This window comes from Myodes glareolus, chromosome 27 (genome assembly GCF_982192425.1).
Source record: "Myodes glareolus chromosome 27, mMyoGla1.1, whole genome shotgun sequence".
NCBI lineage: Eukaryota > Metazoa > Chordata > Mammalia > Rodentia > Cricetidae > Myodes > Myodes glareolus.
This window is the reverse complement of record NC_142052.1, coordinates 5,314,142-5,339,669: the sequence shown is the minus strand read 5'-3', so window position 1 is coordinate 5,339,669 and position 25,528 is coordinate 5,314,142. Positions and strand designations below refer to the sequence as shown.

Below are 25,528 nucleotides of genomic sequence, written 5' to 3'. Positions count from 1 at the left end.
TCCTTAACACTTTATTCCTTTTTAAATGACTATCTCCTTTTTAAATTGTCCACAGATTTAGCCAGAGACATAAATTTTACAATGTCCTCAAATGATTATTCCAACAAACCTGGCCCTCCTAATTCTAAGTCTAGCACAGCGAAGGAAAAGTCTGTTTTGGGGAAAAATCCTTTCTAAAACACTATTTCCTGCTTTACAACAGTGAAAAGCATTAACAAAACAGGCAGTGATGAAGACATTAGAAGCTTTTAATTCTTTTTATCAGTTTGTTATATATGAACCTAAGAAACCTTACATCCAAGGATCATTTAGCAATGATGAAGTTATTCATGCAAGTAAACAAAATCATAGCTTGTATAAGCATTCTTTTGTACTTGAACAGGGATTCGATCAAACTTAGTAGTCTTTTTAATCTATTATAGACATAAGAATACACATCATAACTCACTGTCGGGCTAATGGGAGATAGTATTTTCATTTTGGAAGGGAGAGTTATTTTTCTCATCTTTTTTAAAAGATAACATTTTTCATGCAATAGATTTAATTGTTTCTATTTCATGTAATTGGGTATTTTGCCTGCATGTATGTCTGTGGATCATTATGAGCTTGCAATGATAGTGCAGTCCAGAAGAGGGCATCAACTACCTGGACCTGGTATTAGCAGCCATCTTCCGGGTCCTCTGGAAGAGCAATGATGCTCTTAGGACCACAACATCTCTCCAGCTACTATTTTAATTATTAAAATGTAAATAGGTTATTAGCATTTTAAACACATGTTATGCAAACAATTTTAGAAAGAGTGGCAGAAATGATCCAGAATTCCCTTCCTCAATAAAAATGCTCAATTTTCCATTAAATAAATATTGGTAACTAACTTCTGCATTATTTTTCAAAACAATAATATTCAAAACTTAGATTTCACCATAGATTATTTGATATTTTTTATGATTTTCTAGAATGTCTCCAGAAGACATACTAATTCAGATTATTGTAAACATAAAATTCAATTATGGATTTAAAATGTTTAGTATGATGAGTGTTTCTTCAATATCAGCTATTGATGTCAAACACAAAATTTTCTACGTAAGACAACTTATGACCAACCTTTAGCTTCGGTAGAATGAAGTGATTTATTTTGAACTTGTGAGTTTTCAAACCAAGTGTTTCCTACTTGTGCTGCATTTGGGGAGGGGAAGTTGGGAAGTTTTCCTTCAAAGTTACATCACTTTTAGGCCCGGGTAAGTACCTTGAGTTTTCATTTTTATTTATGAGAAAAACATGGGCATTAATATCTAGACGACTGTGCCTTGAACACCCTCTGCAATTTTGCCAAGACTCATAAATAAAATGGACAATTACCTACTTTTTCTTTAAACTGGGTGACTCAATTAATTAAATAGCTGATTTTCTTTCTTGTAATTTTATATTCTAATTTTCACATAGTGATTTGTCATCAGAATATCATGCTATTAATCCGTGACTGAAAATAGACTCGGCTGACCTGTACATCTAAGTTTTATGAAGATAGTTTGTTGACCTCTGTGTTTCATGAAAATCTATACATGCCTGTGTCTTCATCTTTTTGTCTTGCTCTTATGGTTTTCAACCTACAGAAATTCTGTAATTGTAATTTCATAAATTATTTGTAATTTTTAATAATAGACATAAAATAAAATAAGTGAGAAGTCTAAATTTGGACAAAAGCTATATTTGCACTAATTTTACAATGGTCATAATTTCAATCATTTGTTTCTTGATTTACAAACTTATCAAAAATTGAGATATTTATTAAGATATTATATTTGGCTGACCATGTCTGAAAATATTTTTGCCCTAATTTATAACCATTTTGATAAGATTAAAATATTTTAAAGCATACACACAGTTCTGGAGCACTTACTTATTTTCCATTCTTGGATCTGCAAGCACAGTATGAAATCATAAAAACAACAAACATCACCGCGCCAACCCCAAGCAAGGCCTTTTCAACCAGGTCAAGAAGATTGATCTTCCCAATCACTTGACGTCTGAACATTGCTGCTTTCTCATCGCCAATAGTTCCAGTCTGCAAGCAAGTTGACAATTAATATTATGGGAGTAAATTTAGGAAACAAAATAAGTCTATGCCATCCTCTTCTTTAAACCCATGCATAGGTATCAGCTGCATCAGCAAGTCAGTAAAATTCACTTTGCATCTATAAGGAGACACACTGCACAAGCCAGTGAACGGTAGAGATGCCCGTCCCGCTTTGATCATGCTGGATAGAACTCAGCAGTGAGCTAGCATTCTTTGAAATATTCCACAGCTTTCCTAATGCTGCTTCCTGGTGTCAGGGAGAAATTGCGAAGGTCAGCCGCTGTACTTGCTGTCAGGGTGTAAGCAAAGCGCTTTCTAATTCTGTGATTAATCACTTCAGCAGTTCACAGGAAATAGTTGATCAGTCAATTGTCAGACTACTCTAATATGTCCTGTTCGGGAATAATTGATTTTTTATTACCACTGTTATATTCAATGAGTCTTGAATTCTGCGGTATTACATGTATGCATGTCTCTTTCTTGACTATGACAAGTAAAATATGCAAAATTACTTGTCTGTCTAAAAAATAAACCATAAAACTTATCAAACACTTCTGTGTAATATAGTTTTTATTCTAATAGATATAACAACGTGTAAGATCATATTTACAGAAAGTGTAAATACATCTTCAAATATTATCATACACATGTCATTTTAAATACCAAAAGTTTTTACAGAAACTTGTTATTAATGGATAATAAAATACTAACCTCATTAAGCCAAAGTATAGGTACAATATAATTTCTCTTCAGATTCTTCAATGCTCTATAATACACAGCAAAAAATCATTGGTATATTTTTACATATGTAAAATATGTTTCAAATTAATAAATTTTTAGAATTCAATTAGTTGTGCGATTGTTCAAGTTCCTTGATTTTGTTCTGTTCAATGAATCAATTTTAACACAGATGTTTTTCAGACTCTCCATTCATATAACCTAATGTAGATTTCTTATTATATTATTGGTTTATAGATATAACTTTTAATCTAAGAAAGTATTTGACCTAGAAGTTACTGTAGTAGTAATAATTGGATATAATGTACGTAAGAGGTGTCCCTAATAACATCCAACTAACAGTAGTTGAAATATCTAGAGGCCATTTAACAAGCACTAGATGTGATTCTTCAAGTAAAAAGTGTCCTGTGTATGTAATAATTGTGTAATGGCATAACCATGAAAAACCAGAAGTCGTCTTTTCCACTTTCACTAACACTAATCTACTCACATTTTTACAAGAGATGCTACTGATTGCTTAAAAACAACAATGTTAAGGAGACTCACTCAATTTTTCTGGCTGGCTTGACCAGTATGTTGACCTGCAGTCGTTTTGCAAATTGTAGAGTGAATCCAGTTATCTGAAAAGGGAAAAGTTAAATAATTACAAGTTTCTAAAACATTCTTTTATAATAGATTTTATTTTTTCTGTGACACAAAGAGTCCTTTTAAATTTAAAATGGAAGAATTCTTAAGACTGGGGAATTAGATTCTATAAAACCTTTTGCGTAAGTACATGTAATCATGTTCAACATGCATATGTATGAACACACTGACTTACATACATAATATATGTATGTATATATACATACACATATATGGAAAAAGACATAACATATGCTTGTATATATATACATATATACACACATATATGCATACATACATGCATAGATTTGGAGAGAGAGAAAGAATTTTCTTAACTTAGCTAACATTCAAGTTTTGTTTAAATTATTAAATCTACATAATTTGGCATTGAAGAAATCAACAACATTAGTAAAGCAGTATAAAAAGGCAAACTCAGTTATTTAATTTAGTTCCTGAACTATGTGTTCAAATTTTTGTTTTGCTACAGTCCGCATATCAGTAAAAAGCAATATTACAAACTTCCATTATTTTAGCAGAAATGAGTCTCCTGCAGTTACTAGATGCTGAGAGCTACTCCCAGAGCTTGCTGCCCTGGTAAATGTTAGACTACTGAGCTGCAAACATAAAAAAGAATCAAGATAAATTAAATGTTAATAGTAGTTCTATAGCAGCTTTTCACATTTCTCTTCTTATAGATTTTGTCTGAAACTCACACATAATCATCATATCTTAAGTCCCTGCTAGCAGTGATTCCTCAAAAAACAATACCAGTTAAGTAAAATAATGATGATGATATGTATACAATTGTAGGTAATTACAGTAAATTTTACAATTGTAATTTCTGTATCTGAGGGTCAGTAAAGGTCTTATGAGATATTATGTGTTAAAATCAAAATTGATTTCCAGGCCATTTATACATTCAAACAGGAGGAAATACGTCCTAGTCGCACTGGCAGTTCCAGTGATCTTACGGATATGATTCAAGATTATGAAACAATTTATTTTCTAAATTTTTAGATTATTATCCAAATCAGATCAATAAGACAATGGCTTACAGGTTCCACATCCAAGTATGTCCTATGCTCTTCTTCATTTGGATTTAAGCCTTCGATAGGTTCTGAAATATCAGGACTTGCATGCAGGAAATGTGGAAGGGAAATGTACACAGGTTTTCCTGAAGACACATTTTAAGAGACAATTAGAAATAGATTACTTTATTTCATATATTGTTTAAAATATTTGCTAGAGCATAGAACTTTTGTAGGTTACTATATCATTTGTTTTTGAAATGCTGAGGCAAGAACATCACATCTGGTGATTATTATGCAAAACAACATAAAATCTGTGGTATCTCATTAAGTAGCCAGTTGATGTCTGTTTCTTCACAAACTAAATTCCAGAATTCAAATGTTCATCATTAAACCAAATTAGGCCGACATTCATATGGGCTTGATCCATGTTCTCAGACTTCAGTGCTGTGGCAGCGCTGCCTGTCTCTTTTGTTTGTTCTCTCTTTCTTCTCGCTGTACTACAGAGTGTGTAAACAAGACAAGCCTGACTTTGCTTTTCCCTTCTTTCTTTAAGGACATTCTGAAAGCATATTTAATTTTATTCTCTATTTTCCAAGGGCAAAAAGCTACAACCATCGCAAGTGATTAGGAGGCTTGTTGTATCCTGGGAATTTTCTTTTTTCCCTAACCATGAAAACAACATGGTATAATAGCAGTGTGGTTTTCCTAATAGCCAATTTTGCAATACTGAAACATTCCAGAAGCCTCAGAATAACATATAAAGGCACAAAATCCACTGCCACCGAAGGTTACCTTCTGTTACCGTTGTTTCATTTTAAATCTTCAATAAAAAGCGAACTATGGGTGTTTGTCAGGATACACATTCTTATTCATCCATCTCCTGCCCCTGGGATTCTTCTGCCCTCCTAGCAGCCCTCATTCAAGCTTTCTTATCCCAGGAATTTCTTTCTGTCTTTCCCGCCTTCTCTAGTGTGGTGTGCATTACACTTTCAAAACCGCACACACACAATGCACAGACAGAGACACACAGAGACACACACACGATGTACAGCCACACACACACACACAGAGACACACACGATGCACAGACACAGACACACACACACGATGCATACACACACAATGCACAGACACACACACGTACAGCCATACACACACACACAGAGACACACACGATGCACAGGCACAGACACACACACAGAGACACACACACGATGTATAGCCACACACACACATACACACACACACATGATGCATACATACACAATGCACAGACACACACAGAGACACACACACGATGTACAGCCACACACACACACACACGATGCATACACACACAATGCACAGATACACACAGAGACACACACACAATGTACAGCCACACACACATACACACACAGCCACAACACAATGCATACACACATGATGCACAGACACACACACACAGACACAAGCACACACACAGACACACACACACATGATGCACAGACACACACAGACACAAGCACACACACACAAACACACACACATGATGCACAGACACAAGCACACACACAAACACACACACATGATGCACAGACACACACACAGACACAGACACAAACACACACACACAGACTCACACACATGATGCACAGACACAGTCATACACAGACACAGACACAAGCGCACACACACACACACACACACACACACACACACACACACGATGCACAGACACAGCAATACACAGACGATGCACATCCAGAGACACAAATACACACACACAGGAGAAGGGGAGATTTTACTCTATATTCTGCATATAAGAGAAAGTGTGTGATATATAAATTCCGGAATATGGCTGATTTTCATAATACAATGTATTATGTATTAGCTCTATCTAATTTTATGTTACAACTTATGAATAAAAGTTCCAAACATTAATAAATAAAAAATTTGCAGGAGCTTTGGTGATGAGCATATCTTTATACCTTCTTTGCATTTGCCAATGTCGAGCACACCATATGATGTACAGTTGTTTGAGACGACGGTTTCAGTGCAGAAGCAGTGGTTGTCTGGATTCTGGAGGGGTGATGCAAAGGCCTTGGCTGGCAGAACAAATCTGTACACGGGGATTCCTTTAAGGTCAATGTCAGACCCAAACACGGCATAGATGGACCTACATGGATATTTGAAGAAAGAGTGTCACAATAGGAGCCTGAATTCCATTCTGCAGATCTGATTCTATTTCTTAAATCTACTTTATATTCTTGATTTAACTTAGAAAACAGTCACACATTCCTGAATTATTCTTAGAAAAAATTATTGATGTTATTGTTGTTTTTATAATTTACAACATACCATGTTTAAAATCAGGAGTATAAAACAAGAATTCTTTAGTTCTTAAAAATCTTCTAGGGTCAGGTTTACATGTGAACTGCTACAGGGAATAAATATCAGAGATGCTTCTCATAGTTAAATTCATCTGTGCAACAAATATGTATATGACTTATTCAAATTCTTTATTTGTGCTCAATTTAAATGAAATTTCCATTGTTCAAAAAGAGCTTAGAGGAAGAGCTGCTCACCTGGTGGGGTGTGTGCATGGAACAGATCTCTACCGTTCAGCCCATGCCCTCCATGTCTTGTTCAGTGTGTCACAACTCTATTGAGAATCTCTCTGACCCCCAGCTAAGCTTTTGCGATGCAGTCCTTTTCTCAGAAGCTTTATACATTCTATAGTGTCTAAAGATTGCCTGTAGTCTCATCTTCAGGGAAAGGACTGAGGAGCCGGGGTAGTTGTGTGGGGTCCAGTACTCATGGGTATATATATCCTAAAACCCTCAAGGTTAAAAACAATTTTGTTTTGTGAATCATTAACACAGCCTTGTAACAAATACATCTTAAAAAAAATCAAGAGAAATATTTGTCCATCTTTTTCAAATAATGTAAATAACAAAGCCATCCATTCTTTCCTTTACGACTGGAATGGAAAAGTCTAATGCTTGCCTTCCAGAAACTTACCTGCAAATGTCAGAGGAGAAAAACTGCAGCACCCGAGACCTCTCAACAAAAGGTGGGAAAGAGGCTGCGTCTGTTAGAGATCAAGCCAATGACAAGTGTTTTTAATGTGATGTGAACCCTCGCACAGTCTAGAAATCTCTCTTTCCAGTGGAGTCATGAAAAATAAAACATGAATTGTATGTACGATTTTAAAGTTACCAATGGGTTAGCTGTCTTCAGAAAATAAAAAGGTTATATTTCATTTATTCAAGCATATACATCTTATTGTTTTATACACATAATCAAAGATCTTTCATTGTCAAGGTAACGCATATTTACAGCGCATTTCAATCACAACGGATATGTCAGTTATCTTTGTCAATTCGATGAAGCCTAGAGTGGCATGAGTGGGAAATCTCCATTGAAGAGTTGCCTAGATCATATTGGCCCTTGAGTCTGTCTGCAAGGAGTGTGTGGTTTGAATGCGAATGGCCCATAGCTGGGTAGTAGTGATGCATACCTTTAATCCCAGCATTCACAGAAATATCTCTATGAATTGAAGTCCAGCCTGGTTTAAAGAGTGAGTTGGAGGACAGGCAAAGCTACACAGAGAAACCCTATCTCAAACAAACACCAATCATAACCGCGAACAAACAAACAAAGGCCTCTATATGCTTAAATTTGAATGCTTAGTCATCAGGGAATGGCTCTACATGGGAGGAATCAGGTAGGGTCTTGTTGGAGTAAAGGTGGCATTGCTGGAGGAAATATACCACCGAGGGTGGGTTTTCAGATTTCAAGAACCAAAATCAGGCTCAGTGGCTCACTCTTATGGATCCCTGTAGTTCAGAATGTAGAATTCTAATTTTTTTTCAATATCATGTTTGCCTGCATGGAGTCATGTGTCCCTCCATGGTGACACTGGACTAAACCTCTGAAATCCTAAGCCAGCCCCACATTAATGGTTTCCTTTATAAGAGTTGGCATGGTCGTGCTGTCTATTTATTCACAGCAGTAGAATAATGACTAAGACAGAGTTGGTATTAGGAATTGGTATTGCGTCGACAGACCTGACTGTGCTGTTTCTTGGCAGAATGTATGAGTTTGAGACTTTTGGCCTAGAAAAACAGTGGAATACTTTAAGTAGAGCTGAATGGGATATATTGGTAGGAGCATGGGAGAGTTGATATGAACTGTGGGGCTTGCCTCAAGAGGGTGAAAGGAAGCAGAATATTAGTAAGTCGCTTAGAGACCATTCCTATGATATTTTGGCATCCTCATTGTTGAACCAAGGTCTCTTACTGGGACCTGAAGCTTACTGTACAGGTTGGGCATGCCAGCCAATGAGCTCCAGGGATCCACTCATCTCAACTTTCCCAGACGTAGAATTACAAGTACAGCTCACCATTGCGCATGTGTTCCTATGTTTGATTGTTTGTTTTCCCATGGTCTCTGAGGACCTCTCAGGTTCTTGGACTAGAGAGTTGCTTTTCTGAGGAGAAACTTTCTCAGTGTGCATCCACCCTGTGAAAGGATGTGTTCCAAACTGCAGGAGGATGCAGCTTTACATCATGATAGGCACACGCTGGCATCTTGGTTCCAGTGGCCATTTTCTCCCTCCTGGACCCATATCAAGTGTTCTGCTCGCATGAATCTTTCCCGATCTACTCATCTCTATTTATACCCATTTTTACTCCCATAGTCTGCTTCTATATTCTCAGCTTCATGCCTGATGTTCTTATCAGCACCATGGCTAAATGCTGTGCCTTCATTATTTTAGTTTCAAGCAGAGTCCTTAGTGATTTTTCTCCCATACACAGAGCATTCCTGACTGTTTAAGAAGAGCATAGTATATTTCTCTTTGTCTAAAGATTATTAGGTTTATAAAACTATGAAAGTGTTGAAATACTTGAAAATTTATTTGGAGAAGTGCCTTGGAAAACATTAATGCCTTTATTCTACCTTTTCCATCCAATGAGACAGGACAAAATTAAATAAACTTGCAAACCTCAATTATGCCTTGGAAAAGGTAAACAGCCCCTGTGTTTCCTTTATTTAACGTTCATTATCTTCATTATGTCGTTTCTCCATTAAGTATTTCCTCATCTACTTCGTAAACATTAGGCATGTGCTTCATAGTGATTAAAAGCTTATCTCTGACTTGAATTACTTCATGATATTTGATTACCATTGTGTTGTACAATCATTTTTCTTTCACGAATGGACAGTGGGTATGGTGCTTTTCTTTGAGGACAATGATAAGCCCAACCTACCTATATCTCTTAAATCAAAGATTTTATCTGTTTCTTTGCATGTCAAATCTAATTTAGAGAACACATTTCCACATATATTCTTCACAGATAATAGACATCTAATTTTGCTTCTTTTTTTTGCTTTTTGCCCATTCTAACCAACTTGTCCAAATTAGGTTGCATCTGTTCGACAATCTTACCGCCTCAATCTCACTTCTTCATTGGTATTGTATTTTCCTTTTTGAAAGGATATCTTTTCACATTTAAGTTATCAATCTAATATTGAGACAAAACTGACTAGCAATTATACCTCTATATTTGTTTTTAACTACCTGTTAGACACCAGCTTACTAAGTGAGATATTTTTACAAAGCAGTGTTTTTACAAAACGCTTCTAGCAATGAAACAAGACTGATCTTCTGTGGTTAATCTAAAAGTCCTATCATTTTAGGAAGATAACCCCTTCCTGAGTCTACCCAAAGATTAATACTCCCAAATATGGTGCTTGATAAACACAGTCTTTGAACCATCAGAATCCCTTTGGCTGGGAGTGAGGTAGACTTGTGGGAGAAGGTGAGATTTTTCTCATTTTGATTATTACAGCAAAGGTTCTTACCTGTGCCATTAATCATGTCGCAATAACTTGGCCAATAGGACAAATTCCTTAGGAATAAAAGAAATAAGATGAGCAAACACTCCCATTTCAAGAACACCATGTTCGCACCATGCTTTCTTCTTTGAAACACTACTTTTATCAACGTAATGAAGAATAGAGGTGATGACAGCTAGGATTTAATAAACACTCCACATCATTCAACCCACGACTGTTTGATCCTCTAATCTTATTGCAACAAAGGAAGCACTGGGAACCTTAACAGGTCAGATCTAAAACACAAGCTGCTAAGTGCCAAGTTCAATAGAAACCACTTGGATAGACATAGTTCTGCAAGAAAATGAGAGGAGTGTAGTTCTCTACTCAGGAATTTAGTTCCCTGGAAGAAATGCACTATGTGGTAGTTTGTCTGCTTGTTCATACCAATTGAATCAAATTGTTGAGGAGGTTCCTGACATAAGCTCACCCTGATATAGAAGGGGGAGAAAAAAAGGGAGAAAGCGGAGTAGCACCTGTTTGGATGCATATAGTTCAAAATATGTAAAAATTTCATGCTTTCCTTTTCTGCATTGCGCTTTTGGCAGGTTTTACATTCTCCCCACTTTGGCATTATCAGGTACCAGTATTAGAGAGGTATAGAGCCCATTTATCTTTTATTATCTAATTCATCTAAATATATACAAATGTGTGTGTGTGTGTGTGTGTGTGTGTGTGTGTGTGTGTGTGTGTGTGTGATTAACAGGAATAGAATTAAATCTCCATGAACCTTCTTAAGCCATTTTGAGTAAGAGAAAAGCTAGTGCTGCTCATTCCTCAAACACAGCAAGATACACCGTGGCTTACGTTTTCAAAGGAAGCGCTGCCAATCATACTCAGCCTGGCACAAGGGGTTAAACAATTGAGTAATCTGACATATTCATGAATCAACCACTTTTAGTTATAACCCCCCTATAATTGACAACACATTTCAAACCCACTCTGCAGTCTGAAACCCAGGGAGTACAAGCAGTGTTCAACACGAAAGCTTTAATATGATGAACCCAGAAGGGAACACATAGAATTGTTTTTCTCCGCTATAACCATGTGAGGGTGAACTTCTTCTTCTTCTTCTTTTTTTTTTCTTGAAGCAAAAGCATACAGCAGCAAAAACTTCCTCATTGGATGTTAGAACTATGTAAGGGAGCAGGTGGATGTAATAGTTACGTCTGTTAAGAAAATCATTTATACTTTTAATCTACTTCTAGTGGTCTTCACGGAATTATGGCATAAATAGAAAAGAAAGAAGTTTTTTTCTCTCCTGGGCCTTATTTGGCTTCTTCATATTTTACAGACATAAGTAGTTAGGAATCTTTCAAATGAACTGTCAGGAGCTGTGACAAAGAACGGTATGGCATCGTGAACCCACTTTGTTCTTTCCCTTTTCCAAAGGTGACACATTGTGAGATTTATTACTGTACTGAAATGTGAATTACATTTTCTATCAGTAGAAAAAAATTGGTGTGGCAGGGAAATTGTAAAAGTGCTTGGATTCATTAAGCATTTTCTTGTTTGGATTCATTTAGAACATAACACCGCAGTGTAAAAAAAAAAAAAATTTATGTGCTCATTTTAAAAGTCATGGTAAGATCTATTTGCCTACCTCATAGATTGTATTGATGTTTTAATTTGTTATTACTTAATTGTATGGGTTCACAGTAATGTTAGATATACTAAAGAGATAAAAATTAACACTGTATTTCTTTGTCTAAGAGAAGGAATGAATAAAAGCAAGCTTTTCGTGTGTTGGTGTTGCTGAATGTCAATCAGACTGTAAGAACAAGAAAGTGGCAGGAAGAATGATTAAATTCCTATATCACAATTGCCAAGAACGCTCAGTAGCCACGTCTGTTTTATAGACTGATTCTGGTGACATAGCAGCAGTAGTAAAATAATACTAATAGACTAATAGTTCTGTAGAATAGCCTAGTCTCTCTCTCTCTCTCTCTCTCTCTCTCTCTCTCTCTCACACACACACACACACACACACACACACACACACACACACACACACATACACACACAAACACATATAATAAAAACACAGACTTACTACCTTTTTCCTTTGTAGGACTCAATTATGGCAACTTTGCTTACGTTGTCTTTCCCATTGAAAACTTTGTAAACTCCATCTACAGTATCATTGTACTGAAAAATATAAGCAAAACAATTACTCATAGATCAAGTCTATTTAATGTGTCACAACATGTGCATCTAACTTGCTTTCCCATTTCTCATTTAGGGGCCATTCACCATCATTCTGTATTGTTAAATATTTTAATGGTAGAATATAAAAGTTACCTAGCAATAACTGCTAGGTGCTGAGACAAAATATAAGAAAAGAATTAACAAACACTGAGGGGCACCAGTGCTGACACAGCCATGGAGCAAGAGTCAGTGATCTTCACTGTCCCTAGCATGTCCTGGTGAGGACACGTTGATCTAAACTCATGAGAATAACAACAGATTTCTAAAAGTATTCTAAATTTTCAAATTGTTAATAGTGGTCACTAAAAGGAAGAAGATTATTCAAGCAAAATGAATGATTCTGCTAGCCAAAGAAGGAGCTGTGATCATTTGATTCAAATAATAATTGACAATAATTCCTTCAGGTTTCCCAATTAATATTTAACCAGTATATATCTGTATAATCTGAAACACTAACAATAAGGAAATGGAAAACCCAAGGAATATTTCTATACAGCGTCCGATGATATAGCAGTCAAAGCAGACGCTTGGTTGGGATCACACTTGTAACTCAGAACCTAGAGCTGTAACTACATACAACTACGTACAGCAGGAAGGTACACCTTCTTCATCACTAATCACTGTTCTGTGAAACTGAGGCACAAGCTTCAGTAAGTGAAGCTTGCTGAATATCTCAAGTAGAAATTCACAGTAGCTTTTTAATCCTTTAAAATTCTAAAGGTCTAAAAATGAGGAAGGAGGTGATCAATATGTTTGAATTTTAAGACAAAAACATAGTAACCTTGGTTCTTCAGAACCAATAATTAAAATTAAACATAACATGCAAAGATTTACAGATGAATTTTCAGTTGTCTTCAAGAATCAAAATTTGATTAATTTTTAAATTAAAATGAGTTTAGTCAAACTCATTAAAGAATTTTTAACTTACAAACCTTACAGCATATAAGGTCGAGACTTTAAAAATGAATTCATTATATATGCTCAGAATAACTAAGAATTCTAATATGCAAAACTATAAAAATTTCCCCAATGCCATTTTATTTCTATAATTAAAGATAACAATGTCCTCATGTACATTTGGTACTTACAGGATAAAACACTCCAACTGTGGTAGAAATAGGATACGGAACCAAACTCAGAAATGGATCCTTGTAACCCCACAGCAGTTCTTTCAAGGTTCTATTTTGGAACATGGACGACTTGGACTTCTTGATGAGTGAATTGAGCACAGATTGAACAAACGAGTTTGTGTATATATGTGGCGCAGCCTACGAAACATAGATCACTCTTTGAGAAATCAGTATATGCCTTTTCCTAAAGAAGTGGACTAAACATAGATCACTGTTTGAGAAATCAGTATATGCCATTTCTTAAATAGGTGGACTAAAGGTAACAATTAAATTTAATTAAAATACAACTAAGCCTTCAAAAATCTGTCAATTTCTGTCTAGACTAAAGTTATAATTTGTGTCATTTTTCTAATTCCGTCACGACTACATTTTTTTCTGAATAATTTCTAGCCAGAGGAAGACATTCAAATTAAGAGGTGTTATAAAATGATACTTAAGTCGATTAGTGGACAAAATAAAATAAACTCATGGTTTTTATAACTGAAAAGAAAGCTAAAGCCAAGTGATGAAGGTGATTAGATGAATTACGACAGAGTCTGACTGCACTCTTCCACACGGTAGCTATTAATCCACTCACTGCCACAGCCAGATTGAGAACTGTGAAGGTGTCATTCTCGGTTCCGACAGACAGCGAAGGCTCAAAGATTGCTCCGTTGGGCTGTACAAAAGAGACAGTGTTGTCCTCACGGTTCTGAGTTATATTCTCCTTGGCTAGGTAACGAACTCTGAAATAAGGAGAAACCAACAAAATGGGAAGAAATCAATGTACTGTGTGACCACTAGATATCAAATGTCTCGATTCATTCAACAACTATTTTAACCCAGAACAATTTACATCAACTCATAGAATTACAGTGGTAAATAGCTATTTAACACTCCATCTCTGGAAGTCTAATCAGAAAGGGTCTTAAACCTGGGGATAGGAAAATGGAATAGTACTGAGTTAAAATAAATGATGGTCTTGGGAAATCAAAGTGGAATGGGTTGAAGACATTTTGGCAATAATTTCATGTGATGGTCCAAGTGAATAGAAATGAACATAAGAAGTATTAAAAGTAGCAAGTACAAAATACTGAAGATGATGATGATGTGGTTTGAGAAATTCAAGTGTTTGAGTTCTGTTTAATTATAGAGTGAGAGAAAAACAGTTGGTGGTAATAAAAGGCACAAACAAGTTTTTAAAAATTAAAAGGGCTATATAATTAAATAGTGGTCTTTATCCTGAGGGTAAGGAGGTCAGCGAGTATGAGTGTATTTTTCATATTAGAAAGACCTCTCAAAGTGTGTAATCTATCCAACATTCATGCTGTAAGTTCATTTGTGAAACCAACAAGGAGCAACAGAGTCCATTTAAAGGGGTCCAGAACTAATTCTATTCCTTCATTTTATCTCTGGAGTTCTTATTTCTAGTCTTTTGGCTCAACAATTGCAATACTTTTCATGACTGTGTTAAAAGATATTGTTTTGTAAAAAAACACTTTGTTGGTACAAGCTATCAATTAAAGTTAAATAAGGTAGACATCCCTCAGAACACTTTTCTATACCTGGATGCCAAGTGTATGAGGAGAGTTATGACTACTGTATAGATTGAAAAAAGCATGAGCCTACAAGTTTGATATGAAATGTGAATTCCTGTGGAATACAGATTATGGGGACCCATGCACATTGTGACTTTGCGTTTTTTCAGTATTTTTTTTGTACTTCTTGGCATGTTTCAGCTCAGGCTGACCTTGAACTCTGTAGGACAGGAAGGACATAAATTAGCTATATGCCGACCTTTCCAGTGCTGTAGTTACAAAGATAAACCGTCACACCTGACTCTAACTTCTCCATGCATAAGCAAGGTAATGGCCATATTACTTCAAAACATGGTTTAAATAAAAATAAGAACTTTTATTGTTTAATGAAAAGTATCTGTTGAGTGAGATACTTTCACAACCTAAGAAAATCTGAAACATCTCAAGGCACTAATTCTTAATAATGATTTTGTGATAAAATAACTATTTTGAAATTAAGGTACCTATTAATAATAACTCAAGTAAGCCTACAGCAACTTCAGAAACTTTGATGCAGTTATGACTAAGTGAAAGAAAACCTAAATAATTTTGGATATTTTTTTCCCTTAAATAATACTTACAACCTTAAACCAGTAGATGGCACTCAGTAAGAGAAAAATCAGTAAAATATGGTCTCCTCTTAAAAAAGTTCTTTTGAAAGAACATAATCACTCTCTTCTTAAAATAAAAAAAGGAAACCTTGGAATGTATTGGTTAATAAGATTAAGGCAAATAAGTTGCCAAAGATGTTTACTTGATGCCTTCGTTAGTATTCTTGTCAAAACAAAGATAAAATTAAAATTTAAAATAACCAAAGGGACTACAGTAATCAGAGTCATGATAGGTTGGGGTATAATTATGATATTAAACCAGGTAATTTTATGCTTTGACCATGTCTTATATTGTTAGTCAATGCTTCACCACGTCATTCTAGCAGTTCTTTACCAAATCAACCAGTGGTTCTGTTTTAAGAGGCATATTTTCCTACAGCCTTAATTTAAATTGAATTCAGAGCCAGGAATGATTTTACCTAGTATATAGAAAACCTTCAAAATAGTAACTTTTTTAAAGCGGTTGATTATCCTCCATTTATTCCAAAGATTCTAAACAAGCTAAGCTAAAGAAATTTCGTCGTTTGTTGATGTCATGAGACAAGATAACTCACACTTCATCAAGGCCAATTTGAAATTGCCATACAAAGGAGAGCTTGCTGTCTGTAAATTGTATCTATAAATCCTACTCCTTGCCAGCTTTCTCTGTTGCCTTGACAAACGAAAAATATGTACCTAATTTGCCGCTTTAAGTTTTATGTGGAGCTAGACTCTAAGTTGTAGGAATGAATCCTATAGGACACACACACATACTTTCTAGAAGAATATAACTAGGCTTAATTGCTATGATTATACTTCTTTAGACCCATAAAATCCTTAAAGGTGAAAATCAGTATTGCTAAACAAATAAAATTTTAAGCAAAAATCCCAAACAGAGAATCATTATCCCTAAATAACAACAACAACAGCAGCAGCAACAAGGGCATGAAAGGTTCTTAAATTCTATTATCTATTCTCTTCTTCTCACACTTGGTCACTTTAGGCATATATTTTATGCTTTGGTCATTTTAGGCATATATTTTAGACTTCATTTTTAGTGTCTTATCATGGATTACAGATTTCATAGATACAAACTTAGATACCATATATACAAACGTAGATACCATCACATTTCTTAGAAATTAGATATTCATAGCTTGCTAATAAGTACAATAATATAAACATATTTTCTTTGCAGTTATAAAAACAGTTTTCCTTGGCCAAATTGTGAATTGGTGATATTTGCACTAAATAGAAAACTGTTAAAGCATGTTAACCCATAGATTGTATGTTGGTATAGTAGGAAGCATGTTAGCCCATAGATTGCATGTTGGTATAGTAGGAAGCATGTTAGCCCATAGATTGCATGTTGGTATAGTAGGCATGACCTACTACATTACAACAACTACTGCTTTGTCTTCATAATTTAGAGTGTCAGATGTTAATCTAGAAACGTGCTTTAAAAGGGATAAAAAATAAACAATGACATAATGTACAAAATTCTTAGGAACTACAACTGTGGATTATAAAGATAATTAGGAATACAATAATGTGAATATAATTTAATTATGTTACATAAGTGACGTGGGAAGTCCTTCTATATATGTGCTGCTTTTATTGGATAATGAATTAAAAAAACTGTTTTGGCCTATAGCAAGACAGAATTTAGCTAGGCAGGGAAAACTAAACCGAATGCTGGGAGAAAGAAGGTGGAGTCAGCGAATAGCCACGAAAATCTGAGACAGATGCTCAGGATGGAACTTTTTTACCCAGTAAGCCACAGCCACATGATGACACGCAGATTAATGGAGATGGGCTAGGTTAGAATATAAGAGTTAGTCAGATATATGCTTAAGCTATTGACCAAACAGTATTGCAAATAATATGACTTTTGTGTGATTATTTCTGGGCTGATCAGCCGGGAACTAACTGGCAGCCTCCTACAACACATAAGTAGTTGTGTTTCTCCTTGAGAGGAAATCACATAAATGCGTGAAGAATGATACAAAATACTCAACAGTGTTCTCATGGGAAATTAAAGTTATTCCTAATTCACAGCCAGCGTAGTTTTACAGTGCGTTTGACAGCTTTGAGAGTTAAAAAAAAAAAGAGGATCTATGGTTTTAATAGAAGAAAATGTATGCAGAAAAATGATTATCAGTCCCTATATCTGTGAATGTGGACAAATATCCTCCCTTTAGACTGTCTGTTTTGTTTTTTTTTTTCTGCATACAGTGGTAGTTCCTGACTGATTATCTCTCCTAGACTCATTCATTTAAGATTCTATTCATAATCTTATTAAATCAACCATCAGAGCACTTAAGATGAAGGTATAGCATAATGAGACAATAGAAGGTTTAAATTGCTATGTAAATCTCCACACCTAGACAACCTCAGCACTTGCCATTAGGCAAAATCATTTTAGCTTGTGGTTCTCAAAGTATCTGAAACACACAGAGGAGTTAAAAACCTACAGGCAGAGGCTTTAACTCCCTTGGCATAGAGGTTGGTGTTGTTGCCATTGTTCCCAGCCTAGAGCCATGCCGTGGCAATCACAGTTGTAAGATTCTTAATTCATTTTACCATGTTCACCATGTACACTTCAAACGTTCAACATGCTCACTGTGGAATTAGGAACACGACAAAAGTGTCAAACAAAACACCCGTAAGTTGTGGAGGGCAGTTATCTGAGAGCTTTAAGTTGATAATAAGTTCTATAGTTCTTTTCTGCACAATCAAAATCTGCTAACAGTTGAATGCCACATATGTATAGCAACACAAGGAGTTGTTAAACCTATAGAGAAAAGATCCATTACAGGCAAGGTAAGAAGTAAGCTAATGGCAAGGAAATAAATACATTTCAATACAATGGAGCTTCCTGGGAGGAATACTTCTCAGAAATGACGTGAGAACACTGCTGAGTCTCAAGAACTCGCTCACCTGTATGTATAAGGTCCTCTCTGTTTCACTTTGATTTTGTCGCTGTTCTTTGCCACATCATCTGGATTTTGCACATCAAAGATCCAAAACTGTCTGTACACAGTGGTGCCTGTTTTAACCCAGTTTTGGTAAGCAGTTGTTCCTTCTTCAAGGACAACTTCCTGTGGAAAATCAAACAAGTTTGGGTTGTGTCTTTACAATGAACACGGACACTTCTAAGACCTTGTTATACTTTGACTAAAAGGAACAACTTGAGAGCACTTGTGTAACTTGGTCACACACTTAAGGCAGAAACGTTGTCCCCGTAAAGCACCCTCTCTTGGTTAAAGTTGATGCAGAGAATCTGTGTGAGAGTGTCAAAGCCATCCTTGTCATGTTCTAAAGGCAGCTTTCACGTGAACTCATGTCAACACTTCCTTAGTCAACAAAACAGGAAATTAAGCTAATTCTAAAAGTTATCGCACCGAAGACACTTTGCCAGGTATAGTCTTCTATCCTTGAGGAGCAGTGTTGGGGAGACACCAAGGACAAATGCTGAGAGAAAACTTAAGTACTATTGAGAGTTTCACCCAGCAACAGCACCAAAACCCATCCTTCTTCCCAAGTTTGGCAATTCAAGGGACTGGGACTGATCTTCGTTAAATGGAGATCATAAATGCTCACGATGAATTACGTAAGTATGGATTTTCCTCTTTGGAATCCCATTCAACATGACCCCTGGAAATCACTGTATTTTTGCAGGAATACCCGATTCTATTTCCAAAAGATATAACTGCTTAATTTATCACTGTACTACTAATTTTCAAAGAAAAAAACAAGATTAAGAAGGAATATTGTCTGTCTGTCTGTCTGTCTGTCTGTCTCTCTCTCTCTCTCTCTCTCTCTCTCTCTGTGTGTGTGTGTGTGTGTGTCTGCATGTGTGCATGCGTGCTTGTCTGTCTGTCTGTGTGCGGCGTGATACACATTAGAAATCATGTAAATGAGTTGTGCTGGAAATACACAAGAAGAAACTATGTAACAAAGGAACTGAACCGTGTTCTGTTACAAGCTGCCTCCTGTTTAGGAGATTTGAGACCAAGTGGGAAGCCACAAAGCCCCTTAGGGCGCAACTCATTGTCTGCTAGGTAAGAGAGTTACCATAGAGACTAGCCCAGCTGCTGTCCAGGGCAGTCACTCTCTGAACAGGAAGTCCACGAAGTCATAGCAGCTAATGCAAAGAAAGAGAGTTTGTAGCTGGTAGAAATTCCCATTAAGTGATTTGAAAAGAATGCCTAAGTCCAAGAGTGTGTAAGGAGAAAAGGAAGGAACCTATTTCACAGAAACTTAGCCTAGTGGAATCGATGAACACAGGGACAACATAGCCTACTTTTCTTTCCTCACCTGGAAATATTAGTTCACCGAATGACGGGGTCAGGAAAGGGTAAGAAGCATTTGAGGTTGAACCTCCGAGAAAGCAAATGGCTGTCGCAAGTGCAGCCCAGTCAAGTAGTATCACAGTGGCTGAGGAAATCCGCCTCACTGACCCTTCCACCAGTCCCCTGTTGCTTCACACTGTTACTAAATTTCCCTGTCACACACACACACACACACCCTGGTCATGTCTACTCTTCGATCGTGGATGTGAAATCAAGTTTCATGTCTTTGGGAATCATGTTGCTTAATGCAGAGCACAATGGGAGTCGAGAGACCAGAAGGAGGCAGCAGGCTAGGATGGGTTTGAAACTGTCGTGGTGTGTCCCAAGGACTCTTGAACGAGGGCTGCTCGGGAGTGGTGTAGGCAGATGCACTGGAACAAGAGCTGCTCATGTGATGTTCAGATTTCTAGTGCTTTTCTGTTAGAGTATCCTTGAAAAAAAGACATGCTGCCAAAATGTAGTCTTCCGCACTAGCCCAGTATTAGGTCACACTTACAAAACTAAGACTACATGCTTTTCTTAAAATAAAGGTGTTTGTGAATGTCAAAGCTGAAATCTGTATTGATTCAACTATGTCAGAAGACTATGAGAAAAGACCCCCCCCACACACACACACACAAGCATCAACAGGTCATAAAATTTATAAGGCCCAACATAATAGCTATTAGGGGTCTTGTGTCATTAAAAGTACAGATTCATTTCAGTCTTCATGAAAATAAGTCACTACACTCTTCTGAACCTGAAATGGTTTCAGACTGTACGTGTTGTTTTGTTCTGTGAACAGAGCAGCCGCTGGACTGGTGGGTGGGGCAGGAAGAGAGCTGTCATTCAAAGACTGAGATGTACACACTAACTTTGAAAGTTATGTGGGTGAGCATTCTTGTAATGTAATAGCAACACCAGGAATGCGTGTGTCATTCACATGACCGTCAAAGTAATAATTAAGATAACTTTATATTTTTCTGTACTGGAGTAGAGGAAGCACAAAAACTGAAAGAAAATGCCTTAATGCCCAAAGAGGTCATAAAAACTGAGAATCATGGGTAGAACGCTCAGTATGCAGTGAAACTAGATACCATACTAGAAACTAGATACTAGAAACCTGTGTGGATTCAGACAGATTATTTCAGTTATTTATATCTTTATTTCCTCCTAATGTAAAGGTTAGATATGTTGAGCCATATGAACTAAGCACATTTAGAAGCAAATAACATATGGATGACATTTGAACACGGTTTGTCTTCACCTCACGAATTATAGTAGCTAAGAAGTGTGGGCTGAGCGGCATGAACACACAGAAGCCATCCGGCAAGTGCTCACTGCTAGTACTGTGGAGACAGACTCCATGTGCTAGAGCGAAACCCACCATCATTTCCTTCCCAGGCTGCCCAAAGTCTGTGGTCAGGTATTCGCTATCTAATGCAGTCATGTGACAGTTACAATACTACATGACATTTCTTTTTCTGTTACTTAATCAGTGATGATTTTTACGTCTTCTGCGTTAAACACTTCCTTCAAAGGCAGATGTTTGTCCTTCCCCCGCACATCCCATCAACCCTGTACTGGTTCTAAGCAGGACAGTATGGTCAGCAGTATGATAGCCATGGTGGGAGTGACCAGCCTCATTCTGTGCAGATTTGAAGCTTCACTTCCCAGGAGGGAATTCTGTTCCCCTACAGTAAATCTGGTCAAATGCTCATGGCTGTGGAAGTTGTAGGCACTAACAACTGTTTTTATTTTGCTGAGTGGACTTGCGCCCTTCCACTGTCTTGTTAATCTTCACCTCCGTGCTCACAGACAAGCCTCAAGCAGTGCTTTGTTCAGAGAAGTTCGTTTTTAGCAGGGGTGGGATGGTTATTGCAGAGATTCCTAACTGGCGAGAGTGGCCAGTGTATGTGAGCACTCAGTGCTGGCTCAGCCTTGAAAGAGGCCCCTCTATCCTACTGCTCTCTTGAAATCTCAGAAACGTCCATGACAAAGGGGCTAAAGGCATGTAGGAACCGGAAGAAGGAAGGAGCATGGTGCCATGCTGTCTCCCAGTCACGGTATGGCTGCTATTCTCAAGAACTCAGACTTCTCAGTGGCTGGCCATTCTGTGCCCAAGGATGGACCCACAGAATTTCATTGGGAATGGGGGGGGAAGAGATCATTGAATCCTACCTGTTCTCATGTGAACAACACAAATTGAACTCATCCTATCACCAGTAATGAAAGAAAATCAGGTAGGCATAGTGTTAGAGAAAAGATATCATTGAGAGGGGACAAATAAGATCATAAGGGGTTACTATGATCAAAATATATTCTACACATGTAGAAAATATCATCAAGAAACTCATTAGTATGCACAATTAAGATAAACTAATAAAATTTCTAATATTTATGTGGTATATCTGCAAAGTTAACGAGAATTCAATAGATTATTGGTGACAGTTATGTTAAAAAGAACAAATGGCTTTAGTGTTAGGATATAATCAATTAAATAGGGAATAAAATGTATTGATGTATATTGGAGCATTAAGAGTCAATATTTCAGAGGTTCGAAAAATTAGCCTTTCATAGTTTATGTAAGAATCTAGAATGAGAGATTTCATCCCGGTTGGAAGTGAACTATATGCTATTGACCATGGAAAGGAAAAGAACCTCACATGTACTGAGTTCTGTTTCTAAATCATTGATGGTGAGCCATTGTTTATATTTCTGTGGAGGGATGTGTGGTATGCATGTTGTTATTTTAACTTAGTTGTTCTACTGTTACTTAATCTCATGCCATTATATGGGAGAATAATCCTTACATATATATTGGTTAAAGACATTTTTACTGGGCTTTTAAGTACCATGAAAGGACATGAATTCTTGCCTAATTTCCAGGAATACTACAACTATATATTATGCAAATATAGACTATTGTCCAAAATTTATCAATTTAATAAATGAGTAGTGGATTCCATTCTCCCCTCCATTTCTAGCTTTGTGCAATCTCCTTTTGACCCTGGTCCTATATTACCCCATTTCCTTTTGTGAAAGATTACACATATATCTCTCATTTCACAATAGTGAGCTCTTGCATGTGGTATCCTGAAATCAATCTCAGTTTTCAGTCTTTAGGAAGTCTCCACTCCTTTGTGAGGCAAAATCCCTCATTGACCGGGAGCTCAGGTTAGACTGCTGGCCAGAACTCCCCAGACATCTGACTCTGTCCCTCCATGGCTGAGGTTACAAGTACAATCTACCATGGCAGGGATTTTACATGGGTTTGAGCATTGAGTTCAGGTTCTCATGTCTGCTTGGCAAATATATCACCAGGACAGCTGTCTGCTCAGTCCCTAGTCGCTGCTGATTTAATGTTCATCAGCCAGGAAACATTTCATTTCGGCTTCCCTTTGTATCAGTTTTCCTCTTAACTTCTAAGAAATTATACTCCCTATTCCTGTTTCATAAAACCCAGATTTTTTTTCTTTTCTGTTTCTCCTCGCTTTTGACAATGCAGAAGTCTGTAGTAAGCAATCCTTCTCCTCTGGACACTCAACCCCTGGAAGGCAATGTGTTTGTTCAGTTTTATCTGTAACCTCACAGCAATCATCAAATCTGTCAGAACTCTGACCTTTGAATACAGACTGATGTTCATGTCAAGCCACTTATAAAACTTCGGTGCCTTTCACTGTATCTATTTCCATCAACAAATTAGGTGGGCATATTCTGGAATGCCACATTTATTCCTCTCTCCCCTGATTTAGTCCCCCTATGGGAAATAACAATGCATCTAGGAATCCATCAATTTTTCTAAAGTATTACCATTTTAGTCCTTTTGCAATATAATGGGCCTGTAACCAAAGACATTTCTATTAGTGTAATTTTAATCTCACTTCTATAGAGGTTCTGTCCCACAATGCTTATTCTTTTGAAGATTTCATGTTTTCGTTTCCCAACCACATTCATTCTAGGATCATAGTATTCAAGGTTATATCATTTAGTCTCTAATTTTTCGTATTTACTACTTAAGATGGAATGCTGGTTTAAGAGATTGTAAAATAGGTCAAATAATATCACATGTTAATGAAAATTAAATCAATTTTATATGGGAAACTCCTAGTAATACTACTAGTTAGTTGATGACATTTATCTCTAAATTTGTGTTTCTTATATTATTCTGAAAATAATATGCCAACTGTTTTTTACATCATCAATTACTCTTTTTCATAGTGTTTAAAACTTCACAAATCTAAGTATATTGCTTTATACCCGACTCTCTTATATTCTAGTAATTCTGCAAAATTCTCTATCTTTCGATGTTATACAATATATTCTGATCGTTTCCCTCTCCTTCCCCAATTCCAACTTCTCTCAGAGCCTTCCCGCTTACATCACCCTATGGATTCTACTTCACAGTCTCTCTCTCTCCCTGTCTCTCTGTCTGTCTCTCTGTAAAAAATTAAAATTAAAGAAACAAACCAAAAACAATAAGACAAACCAAGCAGAAAACCTAAACCAAACCAAACAATGAAACATGGTGTCCATTTTGTCTTGGCCAACTACTTGTTGGCATGGAACCTCTCCTGGTGCATAGTTTAGATACTCAGTGAACTTCATTGAAGAAGAGTGATTTTTATTTTCTTCCCCAGCAGAAATCAACTGTAAATAGCTTTTAGGTAAGGGGTGGGACTTTGCGTCCATTCCTCCTTCTCTGGGCTGCGGTTTTGTCTATTTTGAGCGTTTGCAGGTCTTCTGACGCTGCTAGTCTCTGTGAGCTCATATGTGCCTGTGCCTACAGTGTCCGAAGGCACTGTTTTCTTGTAGCCATCCACTACCTGATTTTCCGGCCTTCCTAACTTGCCTTCCATAGAGATCTTGAGCTGTTCCTTCTTAAGTGCATTCAGCTGCATCCCACAGCTTTCCCTTACTGTTAATCAGTCCTTTTGAAATTTCCAACACATCCTTTACGGGCTTTTCAAATTAAATACTTCTTCAAAAATCAAATAAAATTTCATTGTGTCTTCTTCCATTTGCATGAATAATCTATTTTTCTTCCTACATAACATTGATTTTCATATTATACACAATTTAGCCCTATATTCTAAAAGCTTTGTCCTTGTTCTTGCACAAGACACACGTTTTCTTAGATAGTTCTTATACTTGTTGAAAAAAAAAACTTTTATTTTGCTCGCTCCCAATTATTCATTCTATAAATTAAATAAAACTCTCTTTTTATAAGCTCCCTTTGTGATCTCTGAGAAAGTTATTAAAGATTTAATATAAAATGGTGTTAGCTTTCATGTATCACTCAAGAAAGGTTATGTAATTCAATTGTGCTACATAAAGAAAAGATTAACTATTCAGCC

The 25,528-nt window shown here is 36.5% G+C and overlaps 1 protein-coding gene across 9 annotated transcripts in view; it reads right to left on the bottom strand.

Moving 5' to 3' along the window:
• The window catches only part of Cd36 (CD36 molecule (CD36 blood group)), a 75,411-nt gene that overhangs the window by 1,344 nt on the left and 48,539 nt on the right, over positions 1-25,528 (bottom strand). For 8 of the 9 annotated variants that reach the window (XM_085684221.2, XM_048433543.3, XM_048433540.3 and 5 more), the window contains 11 exons: positions 18,778-18,938; positions 14,269-14,416; positions 13,650-13,829; positions 12,410-12,501; positions 10,321-10,367; positions 7,474-7,543; positions 6,441-6,628; positions 4,495-4,613; positions 3,362-3,435; positions 2,789-2,843; positions 1,901-2,065 (listed from right to left, as the gene is read on the bottom strand). In XM_085684221.2, the coding sequence (XP_085540347.2) occupies positions 1,901-2,065; positions 2,789-2,843; positions 3,362-3,435; positions 4,495-4,613; positions 6,441-6,628; positions 7,474-7,543; positions 10,321-10,367; positions 12,410-12,501; positions 13,650-13,829; positions 14,269-14,416; positions 18,778-18,938 (1,299 nt within the window). Of the gene's footprint in view, positions 1-1,897; positions 2,066-2,788; positions 2,844-3,361; positions 3,436-4,494; positions 4,614-6,440; positions 6,629-7,473; positions 7,544-10,320; positions 10,368-12,409; positions 12,502-13,649; positions 13,830-14,268; positions 14,417-18,777; positions 18,939-25,528 lie in introns of those variants that run through there. The other variant, XM_085684222.2, reaches the window with a different exon arrangement.